At 39.5% G+C, this 22,944-nt stretch overlaps 1 protein-coding gene across 2 annotated transcripts in view; it reads right to left on the bottom strand.

Moving 5' to 3' along the window:
* The window catches only part of igsf3 (immunoglobulin superfamily, member 3), a 309,832-nt gene that overhangs the window by 225,074 nt on the left and 61,814 nt on the right, over positions 1-22,944 (bottom strand). For both annotated transcript variants that reach the window (XM_061971185.2, XM_061971186.2), the window contains exon 2: positions 2,901-3,281. In XM_061971185.2, the coding sequence (XP_061827169.1) occupies positions 2,901-3,281 (381 nt within the window). The remainder of the gene's footprint in view (positions 1-2,900; positions 3,282-22,944) is intronic.

Below are 22,944 nucleotides of genomic sequence, written 5' to 3'. Positions count from 1 at the left end.
TGATTGTATTGTACCATATATCCCGGCAAGAAATCTGCGTTCAAAGAACTCCGGCTTATTAGTGATTCCCAGAGCCCAAAAAAAGTCTGCGGGCTATAGAGCGTTTTCTATTCGGGCTCCAGTACTATGGAATGCCCTCCCGGTAACAATTAAAGATGCTACCTCAGTAGAAGCATTTAAGTCCCATCTTAAAACTCATTTGTATACTCTAGCCTTTAAATAGACCTCCCTTTTAGACCAGTTGATCTGCTGCTTCTTTTCTTTTCTCCTCTGCTCCCCTCTTAATTGTTGAGGGGGGGGGGGGGGGGGGGGGGGGGGGGGGGGCACAGGTCCGGTGGCCATGGATAAAGTGCTGGCTGTCTAGAGTCGGGACCCGGGGTGGACCGCTCGCCTGTGCATCAGCTGGGAACATCTCTGCGCTGCTGACCGTCTCCGCTCGGGATGGTGTCCTGCTGGCCCCACTATGGACTGGACTCTTACTATTATGTTGGATCCACTATGGACTGGACTCTCACAATATTATGTCAGACCCACTCGACATCCATTGCATTCGGTCTCCCCTAGAGGGGGGGGGGGTTACCCACATATGCGGTCCTCTCCAAGGTTTCTCATAGTCATTCACATCGACGTCCCACTGGGGTGAGTTTTTCGTTGCCCTTGTGTGGGCTTTGTACCGAGGATGTCGTTGTGGCTTGGGCAGCCCTTTGAGACACTTGTGATTTAGGGCTATATAAATAAACATTGATTGATTGATTGACTTATCTTACACAAATACTGTACAGTCATGTGAAAAAAAGCACTTTTACTAGGGATGTGCCGATCAATCTACATCGATCAGCATTGACCAAATTTCGTAAAAAAAAGTATGTGCTCGCCATTGCCAATAAAAGCAATTTAATGCCGATCAACTCGGATTCACATTGTATTTATTTTTGGTGCCCCGGCTGACAGGCGGCTAACAGATAATTGTGTATCTGCATTTACAGTGTGGGTTTAATAATAAATCTCCTCCATTACGGCAAATAAAATGCATTTCTTTGTATCTTAAGTATCATTATCAGATATTTAATGATGAGGCTAAACATGTTACACACCAGGAGCAAGCGTGGAGCAGGCATGCTGATAACTAAGCTAACCGCTAAGTTAAACAACACCAACAAATAAGTGCTTAGTAAATTTTAAGATGGCTGTTTCAGCAAAAAGTAAGCATCTTTAAAGTCAATATGTGTATTTCCTCAAAATCTTTTTTGTTGTTTTTGTTAATATTTACAAACTCAGTGAATAATTCCCTGTGCACATTTGAGGGTAAAAAACAAAGGATGTAAACGATTAGTAGATCATTTTTGCGTTTGTTATTGGTACTATTTATTTATTTATTTATTATCATTTACTATGGACATTGTTTTGATCAAACAATTATATATAATAAAAGAGAATGAAGAACTAGTTTTTTTTTTTAACCATTTAATTATGAGAACTTTCATTATTGTGTGAATGCTCCAAAGCATTCACACATATGGTTTTCTACAATTAAATTTAAACTTCTTATTATTCTTCTCCAGATTTTGGCGCTCACTCTACCTTCCACATTTTTCACCCGATTCAAACCGTTCCAACTGTTCAGCATATTCGGGAATCGCGGGCTTTCCCATGACAAATTGCAAAAATTCCCAGATTTACCAGAATTCCAGGTTTTCCGGGACATTTTTCACATTCAAAATGAATTGACCATTTTTCAAAACTTCCACCAATTCCACATTTTTCAACGGATTCAAACCATTCAGCCTTCAACACATTCCACCATTTTGGAAATTCAAACATCATTTTTCCAAGTTAAAAAAAAATCCTGAATTTTCCAGAATTCCTGATTTTCCAAAGCCTTATTCCCGCCCTTTTTTCTGGCGACTACTCCTTCCACATTTTTCAACGGATTTTAACCGTTTCACTGTCAAAACATTCCTCTTAGTCAGGACAAAAACTAAGTCTTTTTTTGAACTGGAAAAACTCAGGGTTTTCCCGAAATTCCGTAATAACATTTCTGAATTCAACATATTACTACTTCAACATTTCTCGACCGATTTGAAAAATTCCAACACCAACCATTTGAACTCATTCAGACCTTTCATGTTGTTTACCATTTTCCCAAAAATTCCCGCTTTTCCTGAAAATCCCAATTTTTGGGGAAGTTCCCATTGAAATCAATGGGACATTATTCAAAGTTCCACAACTGCCACATTTTTCATCTGATTTAAACTGTTCCAACTTCTAAATATTCAGCCTGTTTGGGAATCGTGTGTTCTACTTCAACAATTCTAAAAAAAATTCCAGGATTTCAGTTCATCTTCAGCATTGGAGCATTCACACGCAATTCCTTCATGAATTGCCTCATCTAGTTGTGTATATGTTTATTTTTGTTTATATTTAATACTTGTTTACTTACTTATTGTATATTAATTTATTTACTTGTTTATTTATTCACTCTTTTACAAATAGAGAACAAAGATGTGTTAAAACTGCTATGATACGAAAAGGGGTAGGATTAAATAAACTCTACTTCCTTCTACTCTTTTTCGTACATTCTGTTATAAAACAACTAGAAATATGGATTACAATGTATTGTATGCATGTTCAAAATTAACTGAAACTGACTGATTGACTGAGTTTAAATATTGTGTTGATGTTGTTAAACTGTATAGCACTCACACAAATTCATTGAAAAATGTACAGTTAATATGTGTGACTTGTATCGGTTTTGGTATCAGCCGATCTCACATATGGATGATCGGTTTTGGATAACCCTGATCGAAACAGCCCCTAACCTTTACATTTAGAACACTTTGTGTTGGAAATATGTGAGCATTTGTGGTAACAGAGCAGCATTTGTAGCTTTTGAGACTCACCGGTGAGGTTGGTGCGTGCACTGTAGGAGCCCAGGTAGCGGCCGTCCGTGTTGGGCGTGTAACACTCAAACAGGCCCTGGTCCTTGGCCTGCACCTTGGTGATGTGCAGCAAGGCCGAGTCACGACTCAGCCTCTCCACGTAGATATCTTTGCTGTTCACCCTCTGGGCGTAGACGGCGTAGGCGTAGTTGGGCTGGGCCGTGCTCACGATGCGGATCTCCCGGTCCGCTGCGGACGCCAGGTACATTGACCACTCGAAGTCCTGCTCCACACCGTCTTTGTAGCCCGTTACGTTGCACCAGATGGTCACATGGGAGCCCTCGGTCCGGACGAGCGGCCCGCTCTGCACCGTCACCACTCTCTGGGCCACGGCGGCACCTGCTACAGAAAGACAGGGAGACGGAGAACATGTGTTACAAAACTGCAGGCTGAAATATTTAGCACAGGTCGTGTTGGCGCACCGCACCTCTCGCAGGAAATAAAGTAACATCTTGCAGGTACACATTCTCTGGAGGTGTGCTTCTCAACACGGCTTAACACTTGAATTATTCTCTTTTTTAACAACTGCCATCCAACCCTGCTCACTGCTATCTGCTTTAATGCAGTGTTTTTCAACCTTTTTTGAGCCAAGCCGCATTTTCCGGAGGCACACCACCAGCAGAAATCATTAAAAAATGAAACTCAGTAGACAATAAAAAGTCGTTGTCGCAATTGTTGGATATGAATTCAAACCATAACCAACCATGCATCACTATAGCTTGTCTCAAAGTAGGTGTACTGTCACGACCTGTCACATCACGCCGTGACTTATTTTGAGTTTTTTGGTGTTTTCCTGTGTGTAGTGTTTTAGTTCTTGTCTTGCGCTCCTATTTTGGTAGCTTTTCCTGTTGCAGTTTCACGTCTTCCTTTGAGCGCTATTCCCCGCACCTGCTTTGTTTTAGCAATCAAGAATATTTAAGTTGTTGCTATCTTTACTTGTGTGGACATTGTTGTCATGTCATGTACGGATGTACTTTGTGGAGGCCGTCTATGCTCCACACGCTGTAAGTTTTTGCTGTTGTCCAGCATTCTGTTTTTGTTTACATTGTAGCCAGCTCAGGTTTAGTTTCGTTTTACAAAGCCATCCCTAAGCTTTAATGCCTTTTCTTAGGGGCACTCACCTTTTGTTTATTTTTGGTTTAAGCATTAGATACCTTTTTACCTGCACACTGCCTCCCACTGTCGCCTGCATATTGTGATCACCACAAACCATCGTCGTCTCACACGACGTGTTGCCGACATCTACAAAGCAATTAGCTACAGGCTTCCACCTACTGATATGGTATGGTACAAGATGGTTACTCTGCCGAGCTCTAGACAGGCACATTATTTGCAGATTATAATTACTGGTTTGCAGAAAATATTTTTAACCCAAATAGGTGAAAGTGCATAATCTCCTACGACACATCAGACTGTATCTCACGGCACACTAGTGTGCCGCGGCACAGTGGTTGAAAAACACTGCTTTAACGGATGCATCGTGTGCGTAAACTGTGAGTGTGGGGTAATAAATAAACACTAGGGCGATAAACATGTCTGTTTTTTAACCAATAAAAGACATTTTAAATTAGACCTTTACACATTTTATGTTATAGCGTGAATAAATAAGTCATGTTTTTCATCTAATCACGAATGGATGGCACCGAATCGCCCATATTATTATAGCAAAGTGAATGCTGAATATTGCATAAATGTAAGCTGGGTTTGCTACGTTGTTGCGGTGTTCGCTGGCAGGCAGTGTGTGAATGTTGCCTCATGTGCACCCAATAGATACACACAACACTCACCATTCAGCCAACACGCAAACACACGCACGACACACACACGTCCTACCCACTTTTTGGTCCGGACACAACAGAGCAGTTACACATGCCCGAAATCCAGACAGAGCGACAAGTATGCTATTTCCTGTCTTCACAAACAACTGGGGTGCGCAGCTGTGTGTGTGTGTGTGTGTGTGTGTGTGTGTGTGTGTGTGTGTGTGTGTGTGTGTGTGTGTGTGTGTGTGTGTGTGTGTGTGTGTGTGTGTGTGTGTGTGTGTGTGTGTGTGTGTGTGTGTGTGTGTGTGTGTGTGTGTGTGTGTGTGTGTGTGTGTGTGTGTGTGTGTGTGTGTGTGTGTGTGTGTGTGTGTGTGTGTGTGTGTCTTTATGAGGCGGTGGACACAATGCTTGAGCATTAATAATTCACCAGACAGCTTTTTATCTTTTACATCCTCCTCTCCTCTCATAGTAACTTTCCCTCACACCACTTGCACGGCCTTCTTTTTTATTCTATTCATGAGTGTAAGCCCATTCGTATGCGTGCGTGCGTGCATGTGTGTGTGTTCATTTTAATAAAAGTATATCCACTAGTAGAAAAGGGTGACAAAACCATTGCGCATTTGCAGATTCAGTGAGCACAACCACTTCCAACAAGCTTTTTTATTGTATAATAACTTTTCAAAGGACAATGCTACAGAAATTTTAAAAAAGGACATTTTGATCAGGGCTTTATGCTAATTCAATGCTTAATTTGGATACCGATCAACAATGACAATACATATACCAATCACAAGTATTAACTGTATATGTTTACATTAATTTATTGTAAGTGATAGGGCTGGGCGATACGGACAAAAAAGTATATCTCGATATTATTTTTACTTAAACTCGATATTCGATATATATCTCGATATAAATTCCGGTGAAAGTATACATATAAAGATATTCATTTTTGAGCGATAGTCAGTGAAATTGAAGTGAACGACAACTGTACTGTAAACAGTCAGTTGCACTTTTATTAACTCAGTTAGTCAAGATGGGTATTAACAGCACATAATAGAAACTGTTTAAGTGGTACAGAATTACATAAATAAAATAGAAAAATATTATTTATACGTAAAATAAATAACATAGCTGTGCAAATAATACAAAATGTATCAAACTCAGATAAAAAAAAAAAAAATTGCAGGCAGGCGCTTTGTGATTTCCCTTTCTGGTTCAATGATTATGATTGGACTGTCCCTAACCAATCATGACTCATTATAGTAAACAACCAACCGAACATGGATGTTCTTATACGTGCAAGCATGTCTTGGAAGGAGGAAAGGGAGGGGTTTAATAAACCATGGAGGGAGAGCGGGGGAGAACAAAGAACACAACAAATAAGCGGCGTTTGGTAATTTTAACGTGAAATAAGTTATATCGATACTACAATCATTTGTTAATTCATATCTTGTTTAAACGTATATCGATATATCTTACAAACTCGATAAATATCCCCAGCCCCAGTAAGTGATATTGAGTTTAACAATATCAACACAATATTAAACCAGTCAAAAACTACTTTTCATTTAAATCCATTAGGTTTGGCCCTCCAACCCCTCCTATGTCAAAGGATTTATTGAGTTTGCAAACAATAACAAAAATAAAACAAAAAAGATTTTGAGAAAATAAAAATATTAACCTAATCACTAGTATTAATCTTATACTGATACTACACTTGGTATCGACATCACCACCAATCTGCCCTCCTACGTTCTGCTACAATGCGGTTCCATCGAGACTTCTTAAAGGGGAACTGCACTTTTTTTTAAATTTTTCCTATTGTTCCCAATCAATATGAGAGACAGGAATACACATCTTTTTTTTTTAGATTTTAAAAATGATAAAACGCTTGAAAGATGCGGCTAATGAGAGTCACCGTTGTAGCCTTCAAAGCCCTCTAAAACAACTTCAAAACCCTCAATCAACGTTTTATATACACACTGCAAGTATATATATATATATATATAATGTAATAACAGACACGTTCATAACAATATGCAATATGTTCAATATTTACACTATTTCGATCATTTCAATCATTTCCGGAACGGATTTCTTTTGCGCATTGATTTCCGTTTCCATAGCAACTCACGCAGCACTTCATGCGTGTTAGTACAACTACAGTACATACGTTTTCTGGCTAGCTCAGCTGTGTACAAACAAAACATGAATTGTGGGCTAATGCTTTACAGATACTCTAATATGATTGTTCATGTTATTCAGTCAGTACAGATTGGTGTCGTATCGCAGTGTTGTGTATTACAAACTCAAACCCGTTTCGTGTTGACATAGAAGCTAGCTTATCTCTTGCCGTAGTTGGCTTTCACGGCTAATAAAGTAGCACGTCGATTTGTTACTACGCTAGAAAAATAGTTCCTCGGCGTTCGCTCTTACAATAACAATGTCGCTACAGTTTGGTTATTATTAGAGATGTCCGATAATATCAGGTTGCCGACATTATCGGCCGATGAATGCTTTAAAATGTAATATCGTAAATTATCGGTATCAGTTTCAAAAAGTAAAATGTATAACTTTTTAAAACGCCGCTGTGTACACGGACGTTGGGAGAAGTACAGAGCACCAATAAACCTTAAAGGCACTGCCTTTGCGTCCCGGCCTAATCACATAATATCTACGGCTTTTCACACACACAAGTGAATGCAATGCATACTTGGTCAACAGCCATACAGGTCACATTGAGGGTGGCCATATAAACAACTTTAACACTGTTACAAATATGCGCCACACTGTGAACCCACACCAAACAAGAATGACAAACACATTTCGGGAGAACATCCGCACTGTAACACAACATAAACACAACAGAACAAATACCCGGAACCCCTTGCAGCACTAACTCTTCTGGGACGCTACAATATACCCCCCCCCCCCCTCCACGTCAACCCCGCTCCCCCTCAACCCTGCCCACCTCAACCTCCTCATGCTATCTCAGGGAGAGCATGTCCCAAATTTCAAGCTGCTGTTTTGAGGCATGTTAAAAAAAATAATGCACTTTGTGACTTCAATAACAAATATGGCAGAGCCATGTTGGCATTTTTTTCCATAACTTGAGTTGATTTATTTTGGAAAACCTTGTTACATTGTTTAATGCATCCAGCGGGGCATCACAACAAAATTAGGCATAATAATGTGTTAATTCCACGACTGTATAAATCCTATCGGTTGATATTGAAATCGGTAATTAAGAGTTGGACAATATCGGAATATCGGATATCGGCAAAAAAGCCATTATCGGACATCTCTAGTTATTATACAGGTTACGGAATGTAAATGAAGTATTGTTGACATTTTTAAAGTGATTTAGTGGTAGAATTGATTGCTCTCATTAGCTGCATTGCTAGCCACCTTGAACGAGCAGATCTTTATGTTACAAAGCAAAAAAAAAACAAAAAAAACGTTTGTCTTCTTGTCACTCATAATGGTTGGAATGATAGGTGAAAAGTTTACGAATCACTTATTTCTTAGTGTTGTTTAAAGCCAGCTTAGCGGTTAGCTTAGCTTTTAGCATGCAAAATAAGTAGCCTCGACCTCCAGTGTTGACACTTAATAATGATACTTAAGATACTATTAAATGCAGTTTTCATGTCATAAAGGAGGTGATTACTATTAGCTTAGGTGAGCAGCTCCACACTGTATGGAGATTCGATATCGACCAATTATTGAGCTGGGCGGTTATAGGCGCCGATATTTGGCAATATAACATATCAGCCTTTTTTCATATCGGTTTCAGCCTTTTTTTTTTGCCAACTACAACATAACTTAATCAGCAGATACAATATATACACATATGACACCAATATTTAATAAAAATAAATAGATAGTGAAGTAGAGAGTAGAGATGTAATAATGCTTAAATGCTTTAAAATGTAATATCGGAAATTATCGGTATCGTTTTTTTTTATTAACTGTATCGTTTTTTTGTTTGTTTGTTGTTGTTTTTTTTTAAATAAATCATCATAAAATACACAAGATACACTTACAATTAATAAACCAACCCGACAAACCTTACTCCCCCATTTACACTCATTCACACAAAAGGGTTGTTTATTTCTGTTATTGATATTCTGGTTCCTACATTATATATCAATATATATCAATACAGTCTGCAAGAGATACAGTCCGTAAGCAATAGTACTAACCTTTAACAGTTAATTTTACTCATTTTCATTAATTACTAGTTTCTATGTAACTGTTTTTATATTGTTTTACTTTCATTTTTATTCAAGAATTTTTTTTAAATTTCTTGATCTTATTTTATTTTTTTAAAAAGGACCTTATCTTCACCATACCTGGTTGTCCAAATTAGGCAGAATAATGTGTTAATTCCATGACTGTATATATTGGTTGATATCGGTATCGGTTGATATCGGTATTGGTAATTAAGGGTTTGGTCAATATCGGAATATCGGCAAAAAGCCGTTATCGGACATCCCCAGTAGAGAGTAGTAACCACTGCTCAAGCGCCAGTCCTTTTGCTCTGCATGAGAAAAGGTCCTCTTTTTTTCACCGCAGCACTCACACAGCCAAGCCCTTCTTCCTTCCCCCTCCATTGCTGGTCGCTTGTACAGAGCGTATCATCTGCTTACCCCTCAAATCTTTCAATTTTGGATGGGAAATCCAGTGTTTGTACTGCACTTCGTTCCCCACGTCTTACCGGTTTCGCTTTGTTTGTTTTTGCAACTGCAGCGACGGCGTCAGCTCGACACGCCACGGCGACTACTCGAAGCCTGGGCTCGATTCAATCAAATAACTCGACAGCGCTGGATGGACATGAAGACGACAGAAAAGCTATCTCTGCCAAAAATCCAAACTTTGTGTAAATATTTTGACAAATAGGAGATTTATTATATAAATAAAGAAGGGCAGGCAGCAGCTCACATATTATCATACTTTCTGTAACATTCAGAAAGAAATAATGTCAGCCAGTTTGAAAAATGTTTCACCTATAATAAGCTACATGAATGAGGCCAGAATTGTTTTTTATTTACCGTATTTTCCGGACTATAAGGCGCACTTAAAATCTTTTTTTTTTCCTCAAAACTCGACCTTTTCTCGCGCCTTATAAAATGGTGCGCCTAATGTACGGAATAAGTTTGGTTGAGCTTACCCACCTCGAAGCAAGTTTATTTGGTACATGGTGTAATGATAAGTGTGACCAGTAGATGGCAGTCAAACATAAGAGATAAGTGCAGGCGGCACCGTTTGATGTGCTTCAACATACAAGTATTATTATGGTGTGTGTACAAGGTAAAACATTATCTGGCGTATTGTTGTGCAATATTATGCAAAAGCAACTTTTCTTACCTTCTGGTACCTGTTGATCTGTATTTGGGATCTGTATAAATCCTGAAAAATTGTGCACATCCGCCTTTGTAATCCGTGCCGACACAGTCGTCGATAAGCTTCTTCTTTTTCTTGTTATGTGACATTCATCCTCCGCTGTTGCCACTTCTAATATAAAGTAGTGTAAAGTTCTTACTGTATATCTGTCAGTAAACTCGCCATGAAAGCGCTAGAACATACGGGTGTAGTGAGTTTACATTATTCACCCAAGGAACGTTAGTTATTAGAGTTCTGGTCGGGCGTTTTTTCACGGGACACATTTCCTGTGTTGTTGTTTCCGGATGAGGAGATGCTGCTCCGTTATTGATTTAAGTAAAGTCTGAATATCATTAAAAGAGTTAGCACCCGTCCTTGCACGCTTCACCGCTACAACAAAGATGACGGGGAGAAGACGCTGCCGAAGGTGAGCCACGTAAATAAGACCGCACACAAAACGGCGCATCCGGAAGCGACTGTTAGAAAGAGGCTTGAAGATGATCTATAAAACATAATCTATGCAACATTTTGAGCAAAGAACCACCATTACATGTTATGTAGACCACAAGGAAGTGTTTTACATTTAGAAAAAAATTATAATAATATGACTCCTTTAATGCGTCCTATAATCCGGTGCGCCTTATACATGAAAAAAATAGCCCATTCATCGGCATTCATCAGTCATCTACAAACAAGGATGGGGCGAGGGTCACCACTTTGTCAACAAATGCGTGAGCAAATTGTTGAACAGTTTAAGAAAAACCTTTCTCAACCGGCTATTGCAAGGAATTTAGAAATGTCACCATCTACGGTCCGCAAAATCATCAAAGGTTTCAGAGAATCTGGAGAAATCACTGCATGTAAGCAGCTAAGCCCGTGACCTTCGATCCCTCAGGCTGTACTGCATCAACGAGCGACATCAGTGTGTAAATGATATCACCACATGGGCTCAGTAACACTTCAGAAACCCACTGTCAGTAACTACAGTTGGTCGCTACATCTGTAAGTGCAAGTTAAAACTCTCCTATGCAAGGCGAAAACCGTTTATAAACACCCAGAAACGCCGTTGGCTTCGCTTGGCCTGAACTCATCTAAGATGGACTGGTACAAAGTGGAAAAGTGTTCTGTGGTCTGACGAGTCCACATTTCAAATTGTTTTTGGACACTGTGGACGTCGTGTCCTCCGGACCAAAAAGGAAAAGAACCATCCGGATTGTTATAGGCGCAAAGTTGAAAAGCCAGCATCTGTGATGGTATGGGGGTGTATTAGTGCCCAAGACATGGGTAACTTACACATCTGTGAAGGCGCCATTAATGCTGAAAGGTACATACAGGTTTTGGAGCAACATATGCTGCCATCCAAGCAACGTTACCATGGACGCCCCTGCTTATTTCAGCAAGACAATGCCAAGCCACGTGTTACATCAACGTGGCTTCATAGTAAAAGAGTGCGAGTACTACACTGGCCTGCCTGTAGTCCAGACCTGTCTCCCATTGAAAATGTGTGGCGCATTATGAAGCCTAAAATACCACAACGGAGACCCCCGGACTGTTGAACAACTTAAGCTGTACATCAAGCAAGAATGGGAAAGAATTCCACCTGAGAAGCTTAAAAAATGTGTCTCCTCAGTTCCCAAACGTTTACTGAGTGTTGTTAAAAGGAAAGGCCATGTAACACAGTGGTGAACATACCCTTTCCCAACTACTTTGGCACGTGTTACAGCCATGAAATTCTAAGTTAATTATTATTTGCAAAAAAATAAATAAAGTTTATGAGTTTGAACATCAAATATCTTGTCTTTGTAGTGCATTCAATTGAATATGGGTTGAAAAGGATTTGCAAATCATTGTATTGTACATCTAACACAATTGCCCAACTCATATGGAAACGGGGTTTGTATGACAACAGAATGGCTAGCAGAACAGAAGGCAGAGGAAACTACACGTTTTGATTTAGTATTTGCTATTTGAACTTTACAGATCACCAAAAAGGTAAATTCGGATTGCTAACATTGTTATCATAAATGAATGGGATTTAACATACAGAAAATTAGCATATTTTCGGTTCATTATGAGACTGTGGTGGTACATAAACCTAGCTGGCTAGAGATATTGGGCCCAAAATCATTTAACAAGTACAGGAACAGCTAGCTAGCTTGAGTGTAAGTCTGCTGGAGTAGCCTACAGTTATACAGTAACAAGCAATTACACCTCTATTAAACTTAAATACCATAGATCAAATATATTTACCCCAGTAATATCATCAAAATTGACCTGACTGGATGAAGTCCTTGGGCTCAAATACTAGTGTGGCCTCAATAGCCCTGCTGTAGTGTGTAGCATGCTGGGAATTATCTGTGCATGTGATGGAAGAATGCACTGCACATGTGATGGAGGAATGCACAGTACAGGGTTGAAATTCTACTGAATTTGCATTAAATTAGGTTGTCTTAGCTAATAATCATGCTGTAAGATCTAGCATGTTGCATTCAATGTTTATTCCCATTAATTCCTATATATTCCTGTTAATTCACATATATTCCCATGGAAAGTTTCCAACTGTGAATTTTCCTGGAATTTTGCAACCCTAGTTCCAAATATCGGTTATCCTTGACTAGTAATAATTGGTATCTGTCAAAACGTGGTCCTTGGGTTGTGTTTTCCCGGAATACAAAGGAAAGTTGGCGCGGGCAAGGCGTGAATGTGAGTACATTTTTATTTTAACACTAACAAACTACAAAAAGGGGTACACACAAAAGGCGCGCTCACAGGCGGAGATAAACTTGGCCAAGAAAACAAAAACTAGGACAAAGGCAAAACTATGGACGTGAAACTAATAAACACTTACTGTGGCATGGCATGAAGCATGAATAACAAGGGTGTATAGAGGGTGATGTCGCCAGAAAGACTGGCAACTGGAAGCTTAAATAATAGTGACATGATTAGTGACAGCAGGTGCGTGACTCAAAATGTGAAAACGTGAGACAGGTGCGTGACATGAGGATGTGAACCAGGTGAAACTAATGGTTGCTATGGTGACAAAACAAACAAAAGTGCACAAAAAGTCCAAAAACAAAACCGAACATGACTAAAACAAAACATGATCACACAGACATGACAGTATTAGCCCTAAAACATATCGGTCGATCTCTAAGGGAGGTATACAATTAGCTGTTAGTCACTTGTCAGCTGGGGTACTAAAAATAAATACAGTGTCAACCAAAGCGGATTTAAAATGCATTTATCCGCAATGGCGATCACATACTTTTTCACCAAAACCAGCCAAATGTGTCAATTGAGTGGCCGATCAATTGATACATCCCTAGAAATAACATGTGGATATACTTTAGAGTAGACAGTGTACAATTTGTATAGCAGTATACATTTACTATTGACTACAAAATGAGTCAACATAGAGCCATTATTGTCTGGGCAAGTTAAATCCAAAATAATTGGTGGCCATAGCGTCATGGTGTGGAAATACTGGTATAAGCTGAAGTTTATTGAGGGGACACATAAATTCCAACTTGTACTGTGAAACTGTGAAGCAGAAACTGGGCCACAATGCAGATTTTCAACATAAGGAGCCCAACCAGACCTCTAAAATGACAAGTGCTGAGAAAGAGAGGGTGATGAGGAGGCCAAGTATGCTTCCTGCAGACCTGAACCTAATTGAGGGCCTTTGGGACATCCTCAAGCGGAAGGGAGAAAGGATGAGGAGCACATCCACAATGTCATCAGAGGAGGAGTGGAAGAGGATTCCAGTAAAAACCTGCGTAGCTCTGGTAAATTCCATGCCCAAGAGTATTAAGGCAGCGCTACTGTAGATACAAATGGTACTCACACTAAATATTCACACATGACACAATTTCTTGTGTGTTACAAGACAGCATTGGCTGTGTTTTGAGTCGTCTCAGTGGCTAATAAATCAATACGGTGACACAAGCTGTACACTGACCAAACGATACTGAGGCATCGACGTATTATGAAACACAAGGAGTGATACTGTATCCCGCGATGCCTTGATGTGTGTATCACTTTGAGAAATGAACTTCGTGAAGTGACCGATACAGCTGCTCTGTCCTTCGACTTTAAAGCGGCAAACAGTGTTTATCAGGAAGCACTTCTGTGAGAAATGAACTTCGTGAAGTGACCGATACAGCTGCTCTGTCCTTCGACTTTAAAGCGGCAAACCGTGTTTATCAGGAAGCACTTCTTTTGTTTCGCAAGTGACAGCTGAAAAGAAAGTTATAGGAGTGGCGTGCCACGTTTGGACATCCATATTCATCGCCATCACCAATCTAAATGGAGCTAAATCCCAGGTGTGGGATAAATTTGATCTAATAGCGACAGAAGGGGGAGTCTCTTTTCCTGCTTACTATATGGCGCATTGGCCAGAGTTGAATGTTTCGTATTTCATTCTGCACAGCTATTAGTTTAAAAAAAATACCAAAATTAAACTAATATTAATTGCATATAATTTTTATTTTTTTCCAAGATGGCGCCGCTATCGTGGCTGCTGGTGGCAGGAGCTCTGTGCTCTTGTCATCTTTTTGTATTCCTGATGTTTCCCTCTTGGTTTCATCTGGGGTTTTTTTTTGCCTTTTGGTTCGGGACCCTTTGGGACTGTGCGACAAGGGGTGGCACTTTCGTGACTTCTGCGGTGCTTTTTTGTGAACTTGGGCCGGGAGTCTTTTGGCCATGGAGACCAGCTGCTGGGTCTCTTCCACACCAGAGTCCGTTTGGAGAGACTGGAGGAGATGCGGATCAAGAGACAGGGCTGCAGAGCTGGCGCTGAGCGCCGGGACGGACAAGCTTCACAGTGTCTTGGCTGAATGAGCAGGTATCGGACACCTCGGTTTCCTTGGACGTATCCTCGCTCATCCATGCGGACTGGACACTGGCCGAGAGTTGGTGGGCGGCCGAGGGTGGAGTGGGCTCTCTTTGTTGCTTTGTTGGGTCTGCTCCTATCCATGTTCCCCCACCCCAGCAGACAATGTTTTTGTTGTTGTTGTTGTTGTTGTTTTACTTTTGTGGCTGTGTGTAGAAGTGGCACTGCTGGAATGGCAGCTGGTTGTATCAGATATGCTCTTTTAATGTCTTTAATGTCCTTTGTGTTCTCTGATGTTTCCCACTTACACACATTTTTACGTGTCCTATGTCTATGAGGTTTTTTTCCCTTGGCCTCAGTCAGGACCACCTCTCTAGGGGCCCCCTCCCCAGCATTTACCTGTTTCTCACCTTTTTTGTAAGGGGCGCCGGAAGTTGGCAGACCCGTCAGCGATCCTGTTCTATATCCCTGTAATATTTGTCTGCCCTTGAATGGGATTGTGCTGAAAATCTTAATTTCCCCTCAAGGATTATTAAAGTATTTCTGATTCTGATTCTAAACTGTAGTGACATGTTTTTAAAATCCAGCAAATGGTGCCATTATGAAAGAGCAAACTCAGTGTCAATGCGGTGAGTGAGTGTGAGTTATTTATCCATCAAAGCTTTAGACCTTATCATTATTTCCCTACTTTGATCACATTTTAGACACTTAACATGCACGAAAACTCACTAATTTTTGCAAGCGCGTCCAGTCTGGTGAAAAAATATATATTTTTGGGGTCGTACTTTAACAAACTTTACCTAAGCACCAAACTTTGATCTGATGGTTCGCCAAATAACTTTCAACATTTGTAACTCCGTTCCACAAATACAGATCTCGATAAGAATTGGTTCAAATGATGATGACACCTTGAAGATCTTGATGGATCAGTACCTATTTGTATCTAATCCTTGTTGGGTGGCCTGCGGATAAAACTGTTTCTCGCCATGAACGATCAAACCGTCACCACTTGACTTTAAATGATCAGCTCTCCTTCCAAACTGATAAAGCTTTAAGGGCGAGAATAGATCATACCTGGACATTGATATAGACACCAATATCACCGCCTTGTGGTGGATAATTATAACAGTCACAAGAAGGTGTAAGGGTCCATTCAATTTGTTATTGTATTGATAATAAAAATGGTTGGTACAAATATGAAGGGTGTATTCACTGTTGTGTATGTGTATCATGCATCTTCCTTTAAGTCTTCTGGCAATTGCAATCCACTAATGTGCCACTTAAATCCTCTCAAAGCCTTAGGAGTCCTTGAATTGGATTTAAATTGAGCTGCCATGGTGACTCAAATTGGGGAAAAAAAGTAAGCATAACTTCTTGACAGTATGACTTTTTTTATAGGGCCCCTCAATAGACTTAGCGGGTTACAAAGTCTGACGCAGCACTTACAAATGCATGAGCTTGAAAATGTGAATATGATTTCCTCTCAAGTAAAATAGCATCGTTTGGCCAAAGGATACAATTATATGCACGTCGGCTCCATTGAAGCAGTATCTTAAAACATTATGATGATGCTGGAAACTGCTCTCAAGACGGTAAGAGGGCTAAAACTCCCACTCAACCTGGTGTGCTCACTGATAAAACTCCAGGGAATACAAGGAGGTGGTGGGGGGCACATTATAAAAGGCTACATATAATAAGCTAAGTGCTTTGTAATTATTTAGCGCTCATTATTAGCCCTGCTCATTCCCGCACATTGCGGTCATGCTGAAAAATATAACGCATCTCTCCAGGCAGAGATATAATGAGCATCATTCATAATAATGCACAGTATCATTCTGTTCTTTACTTACCTAAACGCAACGGAATAAAAATTAAACATAAAATATCCGATATAATATGATTTTCAGGCAGGAATAATACAGCTAGGGCTGGGTATCAGGGCCATTTAGCGATTTTGATTCATACCATGTCCTCATGCATCGATATTGCAATATTTAAAAGATATAAATCCACAATCAAATCGATTATATTTCCCAGCCCTAAATGCAACAGCAACATTAAATCTGACATTTGATTAATATTCATTTGAGCAGCAGAAGCACGTACTGTAAGTCAACAATAACAAGATACAGTATATCAGTCATGTATCATTATTTAATAAGTTAGCAATCTACATCCTGCTTTTATTTAAATAGTATAATATGTTTCTATCCATGTTTTAATCCTTTATTAATTTACATTTAATTTTTGTATTTGAACAAAAAATTCTGTACTTTTAACAGCACCAACCAAATTTCGTCTGTAGCACCAGGTATCAATTACACATAAAATAATTTTCCAATACCTTTGTTGCATGAAACACCAGGAAACAAGCACTCTAGGTGCACTCAGTCGTACTGCTTCTAGATAATATTACAATTTTCAATGCCAACAAAGCAAGTGTTCCAAGACAGAAGGTAAGGCTCCACTCTTCAAAATGCACTAGCTTGATATTAATTCACATTGGATTTGCCATTGACATGCTACTGATTAGCATTAGCAATGTTGCATGGCTATTTCAACATTTCCAAAGTTGGCAATAAAAACTACAATTAAGACGCGCGTTACAATCAAACAGCAGTTAAAATATTTTGTGGGATACCATTTTTTAACCCAAAGCGGCCCCCGAGTCAAAAAGTTTGGGTACTCCTGGTGTAGACTATGGTGTGTTGCTTAGTCAGGGAGTAGTCTTTGCCATTTAGCTGAATCTGGTCCTCCAAAATATTTTAACTGGTTGTAGTTTTTATTACCAACTTTGGAAATGTTGAAATCGGCATGTAAAATTGCTAAATATTATATATATATATATATATATATATATATATATACACACACATATATATATATATATATATACACACACACACATATATATACACACACACATATATTTATATGTGTGTGTATATATATATATATATATATATATATATATATATATTCCGAGCGCAATTATATCAAATTATGGATGGGAAAATGCATTCTTAGACAATATGATTTGCCTGAGCGGCAAGGAGACACCGAGAGTAACAAGCAGTAGAAAATGGATTAGAAAGGACAGATTTAAAAAAAATTATAATTTGAAAAAAAAAAAAAAATTTAAACTTGGGACTTCTCGCGGGACGGATTTTGGACGCTGGCGGGCCGTAGTTTGAGGACCCTAGGTCTATACACAACTATACACAAGCTATATTGGAATTGCAAATGTATGCAAAGTCTACTACACAAACTTGCAAATGAGACTCAGTACAGTGTAAGAAATCAAGATAAAGCAACTGGAGAGCACAGCCATATATCAGTTTATTGTTAAAAGTTAAATTGAAAACATTTTAATATTAAACTAATTAATAGGGATGTCCGATAATGGCTTTTTGCCGGTATCCGATATTCTCCAACTGTTTAATTACCGATACCTATATCAACCGATACTGATATCAACCGATATATGCAGTCGTGGAATTAACACATTATTATGCCTAATTTGGACAACCAGGTATGGTGAAGATAAGGTACTTTTTAAAAATAATAATAAAATAAGATAAATAAATTAAAAACATTTTTTGAATAAAAAATAAAGTAAAACAATATAAAAGCAGTTACATAGAAATTAGTAATTAATGAAAATTAGTAAAATTAACTGTTAAAGGTTAGTACTATTAGTGGACCAGCAGCACGCACAATCATGTGTGCTTATTGACTGTATCCTTTGCAGACTGTATTGATCTATATTGATATATAATGTAGGAACCAGAATATTAATAACAGAAAGAAACAACCCTTTTGTGTGAATGAGTGTGAATGAGTGTAAATGGGGGAGGGAGGGTTTTGGGGTTGGTGCACTAATTGTAAGTGTATCTTGTGTTTTTTATGTTGATTTAATAAAAAAAAAAAATTATTTTTTTTTTTCTTAAAAACGATACCGATAATAAAAAAAAAACGATACCGATAATTACCATTACATTTTAACGCATTTATCGGACATCCCTACTAATTAACATTTAATAACACATGAACACAAAGAGAAATACCGAAAATTGGTAGCGTTGAGTACGGCTATTGTTTCCCTAGGTGTTGTATTGACAGAAATCCTAATTCCAATCCCAAGTAAAGTAATTAAGTATGCACCTAAAGATAATTCTACAACTAAAGATACAACATCATACTTTGGGATCTTACAGTGGTCTGATTTGGAGTAGAATCTCGAAAATTAGAACCCCAATTTAAAAACGTTTTTAAAGCAAAATACTTGTTCCTAAAAGTGTATCTTGAAGCTTACCGGGTGGGTCTCAGAGTTCAGCCTGTGTCTGATAAAATGTGACTATGATTACAGCATAGACTTACAGCATGTTATAGGATACATTTGGTAAAAAGGATCCGCTGTCTAATTCTGACTCAGGCCCGATTCCCGTTTTACTTTGCTGGGAAGTCAGAGCGCTAATCTGGCGGCGCTCGCTTCATCTCAGGGCTGCACCGCTGCTGCATCACTGCTTCTCATGTAACAGCCACTCATCTCCAAACACACTGTATTACTCATATACCCCACAAGAAAAACAAGACAGCGAACGACTCATACCACCCGGCATCTGCTGAGGCAAAAGTTGCACTTCTGATTACATTGTAACCTCCTTCCTCCATCATCTTCCTCCAAGCCTTCTCTTACGTCTCTCCTCTGTGCTTGTGTGCGTCTTTTCAGGCAGGATTTAGCTCTACCAGACTTCAAAGTGCCCGTCGCTCTGTGGGCCATTTAGAGAGGCTGACAATGACACACCAAACCCTGCAGACCTTCATCTCCATTCCGCAACCTCCTATCCACAATAATCCTCTGCACTCACTTGCGTCAATCCCCGAGGGAGATCCCATATTTGCCTATAAAGTCTGGCATGTGTCTGTTATTGAGAGTGCGCTTACACTTTTCATGTTTGGTTCGGTTAAAATGAACCCTGCTGACTTTTAGATAGATAGATAGATAGATAGATTGATAAGACTTACTTTTATTGTCATTAAAATGTTAACTGTACAGTACAGATAACGACATTTTGTTGCATTAACTCGTAGTACAGGATAAAAGAGCAATAAGGTACAGATATAAATAAATAGATTACTGTACAGATAAATATATTGCAGTTGTTCATATAAATCCACGTTTATGGATGTGTGTTATATTGTCTTTATATTCCAGCTAGTTAATCCATTTTTTGGGGGGGAATTGAGGGGATTATTTTGATGCGTTCAAGAGTCAGATGGCCTGAGAGAAGAAGCTGTTACAGAACCTGGAGGTTCTGCTACGGAGGCTGCGGAACCTCTTTCTAGAGTCCAGCAGTGAAAACAGTCCTTGGTGGGGGTGGGAAGATTCTCTGCGGATTTTCTGAGCCCTGGTCAGGCAGCGGCTTTTTGCGATTTCCTGGAAAGAAGGAAGGAGTCCTGATGATCTTTTCCGCCGTCCTCACCACTCTCTGCAGAGACTTCTAGTCTGAGGCACTGCAGGCTCCAGTCCAGACAGAGATGCAGTTGGTCAGTAGGTTCTCTATAGTGCCTCTGTAGAATGTGGTGAGAATGGAGGGAGGGAGCTGTGCTCTTTTCATCCAACGCAAAAAGTGCATGCGCTGCTGAGCTCTTTTTACATGACCAGGTCATATTGTCAGCTATCTGCACCCCCAGGAACTTGGTGCTGCTTACGATCTCCACTGCTGTGCCGTTGACGAAGAGTGGAGTGTGGCTGGACTGATGCCTCCTGAAGTTGACGATGATCTCCTTGGTCTTGTCGACGTTTTCACTGCTTGTATAGATTGTATGGTCAACTGTCACCGCAATCGTTTTAACATTGGTGTGCTCCAAACAAGTGGACAAAGCCTGATTGTGACTGTGTTCAGACTTGGTACTCTGGTCCGGACCAAAAACTTTACTTTGGTGTGCACTTTACTGCGGTTCTCTTAGCGTTTACACTGGTATTTTTGTCATGGTACCAAGACTGTGCAGTCTTCTGAAACTTACGGAGTGCAACAGATTCCTCAGTGCTTGTGTTATATATAACGTAGTATATGGATTAAATTCTAGACTCTGCCAGCTCATTCCAGTGACCACTACTTCACGTCGTGTCATTGCTGGTTTACGAGCAGATGAGCATGTTCGGCAGCGCACAATCACGGAGTACTTACAAGCAGACAATGTGTAGACAGAAAAGGGAGAACGGACGCCTTTTGGCTTAAAAACTATCGATAAAGGTGAAGTTATAACACTGAACCGCCCACCGGAAGAGGTGCTTTAAGACATGGCTAGCTAGCTAGCTAGCGGCTAAAGACCAGCCGCAGTGGGCAGTGTTGTAGCTACTTCTAAATCACAAATCCTCACCTCCATGGCGACAAAAAAAGTATGTTTCTTACAAATATCATCCATGCAGGACGAGGATTAGCTAAACATGCTTCAAGACACACCGTAGTTTACCGCCGTCAAAATGTAAACAAACGCCATTGGTGGATCTACACCTAACATCCACTGTAATGATACCAATTACAGAGCGTGTCTAATCGATAATATTTATTGTATTTATTTATTTATTTGAATTAGGACAATGCATATTCATCAACGTAGAGCAACAATGTAGACATGCCGGAGTTAGCACAACAGCTAATTTTCATCCGTTGCCGTACTACTATGATTATGTCAATATTTTTTGGCATCACAACATCTTCTTTCGTTTTTTTCTATATTTTGTTTATAAACTCAGGAAATACATCCCTGGACACATGAGGACTTTGAATATGACCAATGTATGATCCTGTAACGACTTGGCATCTGATTGATACCCAAATTTGTGGTATCATCCAAAACTAATGTAAAGCATCCAAACAACAGGAGAATAAATGATTATTACATTTTAACAGAAGTGTTAAAGACACAAAAAACATGTTAAAAGAGAAAGTAAGCAGATATTAACAGTAAATGAACAAGTAGATTAATAATCAAGTTTTACAGTTTGTTCCTCATAATGTTGACAAAATAATAGAATGATAAATGACACAATATGTTACTGCATATGTCAGCAGCTAAATTAGGAGCCTTTGTTTGCTTATTTACTACTAAAAGACAAGTTGTCTTGTATGTTCACTATTTTATTTAAGGACAAACTTGCAATAAGAAACATATGTTTAATGTACCCTAAGATTTGTTGTTAAAATAAAGCCAATAATGCAATTTTTTGTGGTCCCCTTTATTTAGAAAAGTATCGATAAGTACCGAAAAGTATCGAAATAATTTTGGTACTGGTACCAAAATATTGGTTTTGGGACAACACTAGTACACACTATTGTTCATGTGGGAATCATTTGGATAAGTCTGGGACTTTGGGTATTAAATGTTGTGCCATCTCATGTGTGCTGGTATGACAATAAAGTTCCTTAAATCCTTGAACTCAAAATGTTCCCAAACAAAATGTCACTTTCAACCCATATTGTCTTACGAATGTCATTTTTTGCAGGGTTTTTTTCTCTTATTTTGGTCATGTCTTTGGTCTGTATACAGTTCACATTTCCACTCAGATGAAACCCAACCACACCAGAATTCCCTTGCAGGAGGACCAGGGCCCATCTCCCAGAGTCCGAGACCACAAGTGTGAACGCACCTCCTCAACATTTCCAGTCTATCAGGGCTGCATCTGACCAAATCGTGCCTCATGCTGGATGTCCACCGACAGAACGAGACGGGGGCGGACTCGAAACCACACACACACATTCATATGGGAAGCTGCAAAAAGAGGATTATGCTAAGAGGAAGCGAGGGGGGACGTACTAATCCAATCATTTGTGGCCACTGTCGAACTCTCAGTGGAAACAGGAGTGAGGCTACTAGCGCTCCTGCCTAGCCTAATCATCACTCTTCTATGACACATGATAATTACACACCTAGGAAGGTGTATAATAAAAGCACAGCGGGGTGTAAGTGACATAGAGGGCACCCAGACAACAAAAGCAGATGCGCTAATGTGCAATTTCAG

Source organism: Nerophis lumbriciformis, linkage group LG13, assembly GCF_033978685.3.
Source record: "Nerophis lumbriciformis linkage group LG13, RoL_Nlum_v2.1, whole genome shotgun sequence".
NCBI classification, from domain to species: domain Eukaryota; kingdom Metazoa; phylum Chordata; class Actinopteri; order Syngnathiformes; family Syngnathidae; genus Nerophis; species Nerophis lumbriciformis.
Note: the sequence above shows the minus strand (reverse complement) of the source record. Positions and strands in the feature narration are given on the sequence as shown.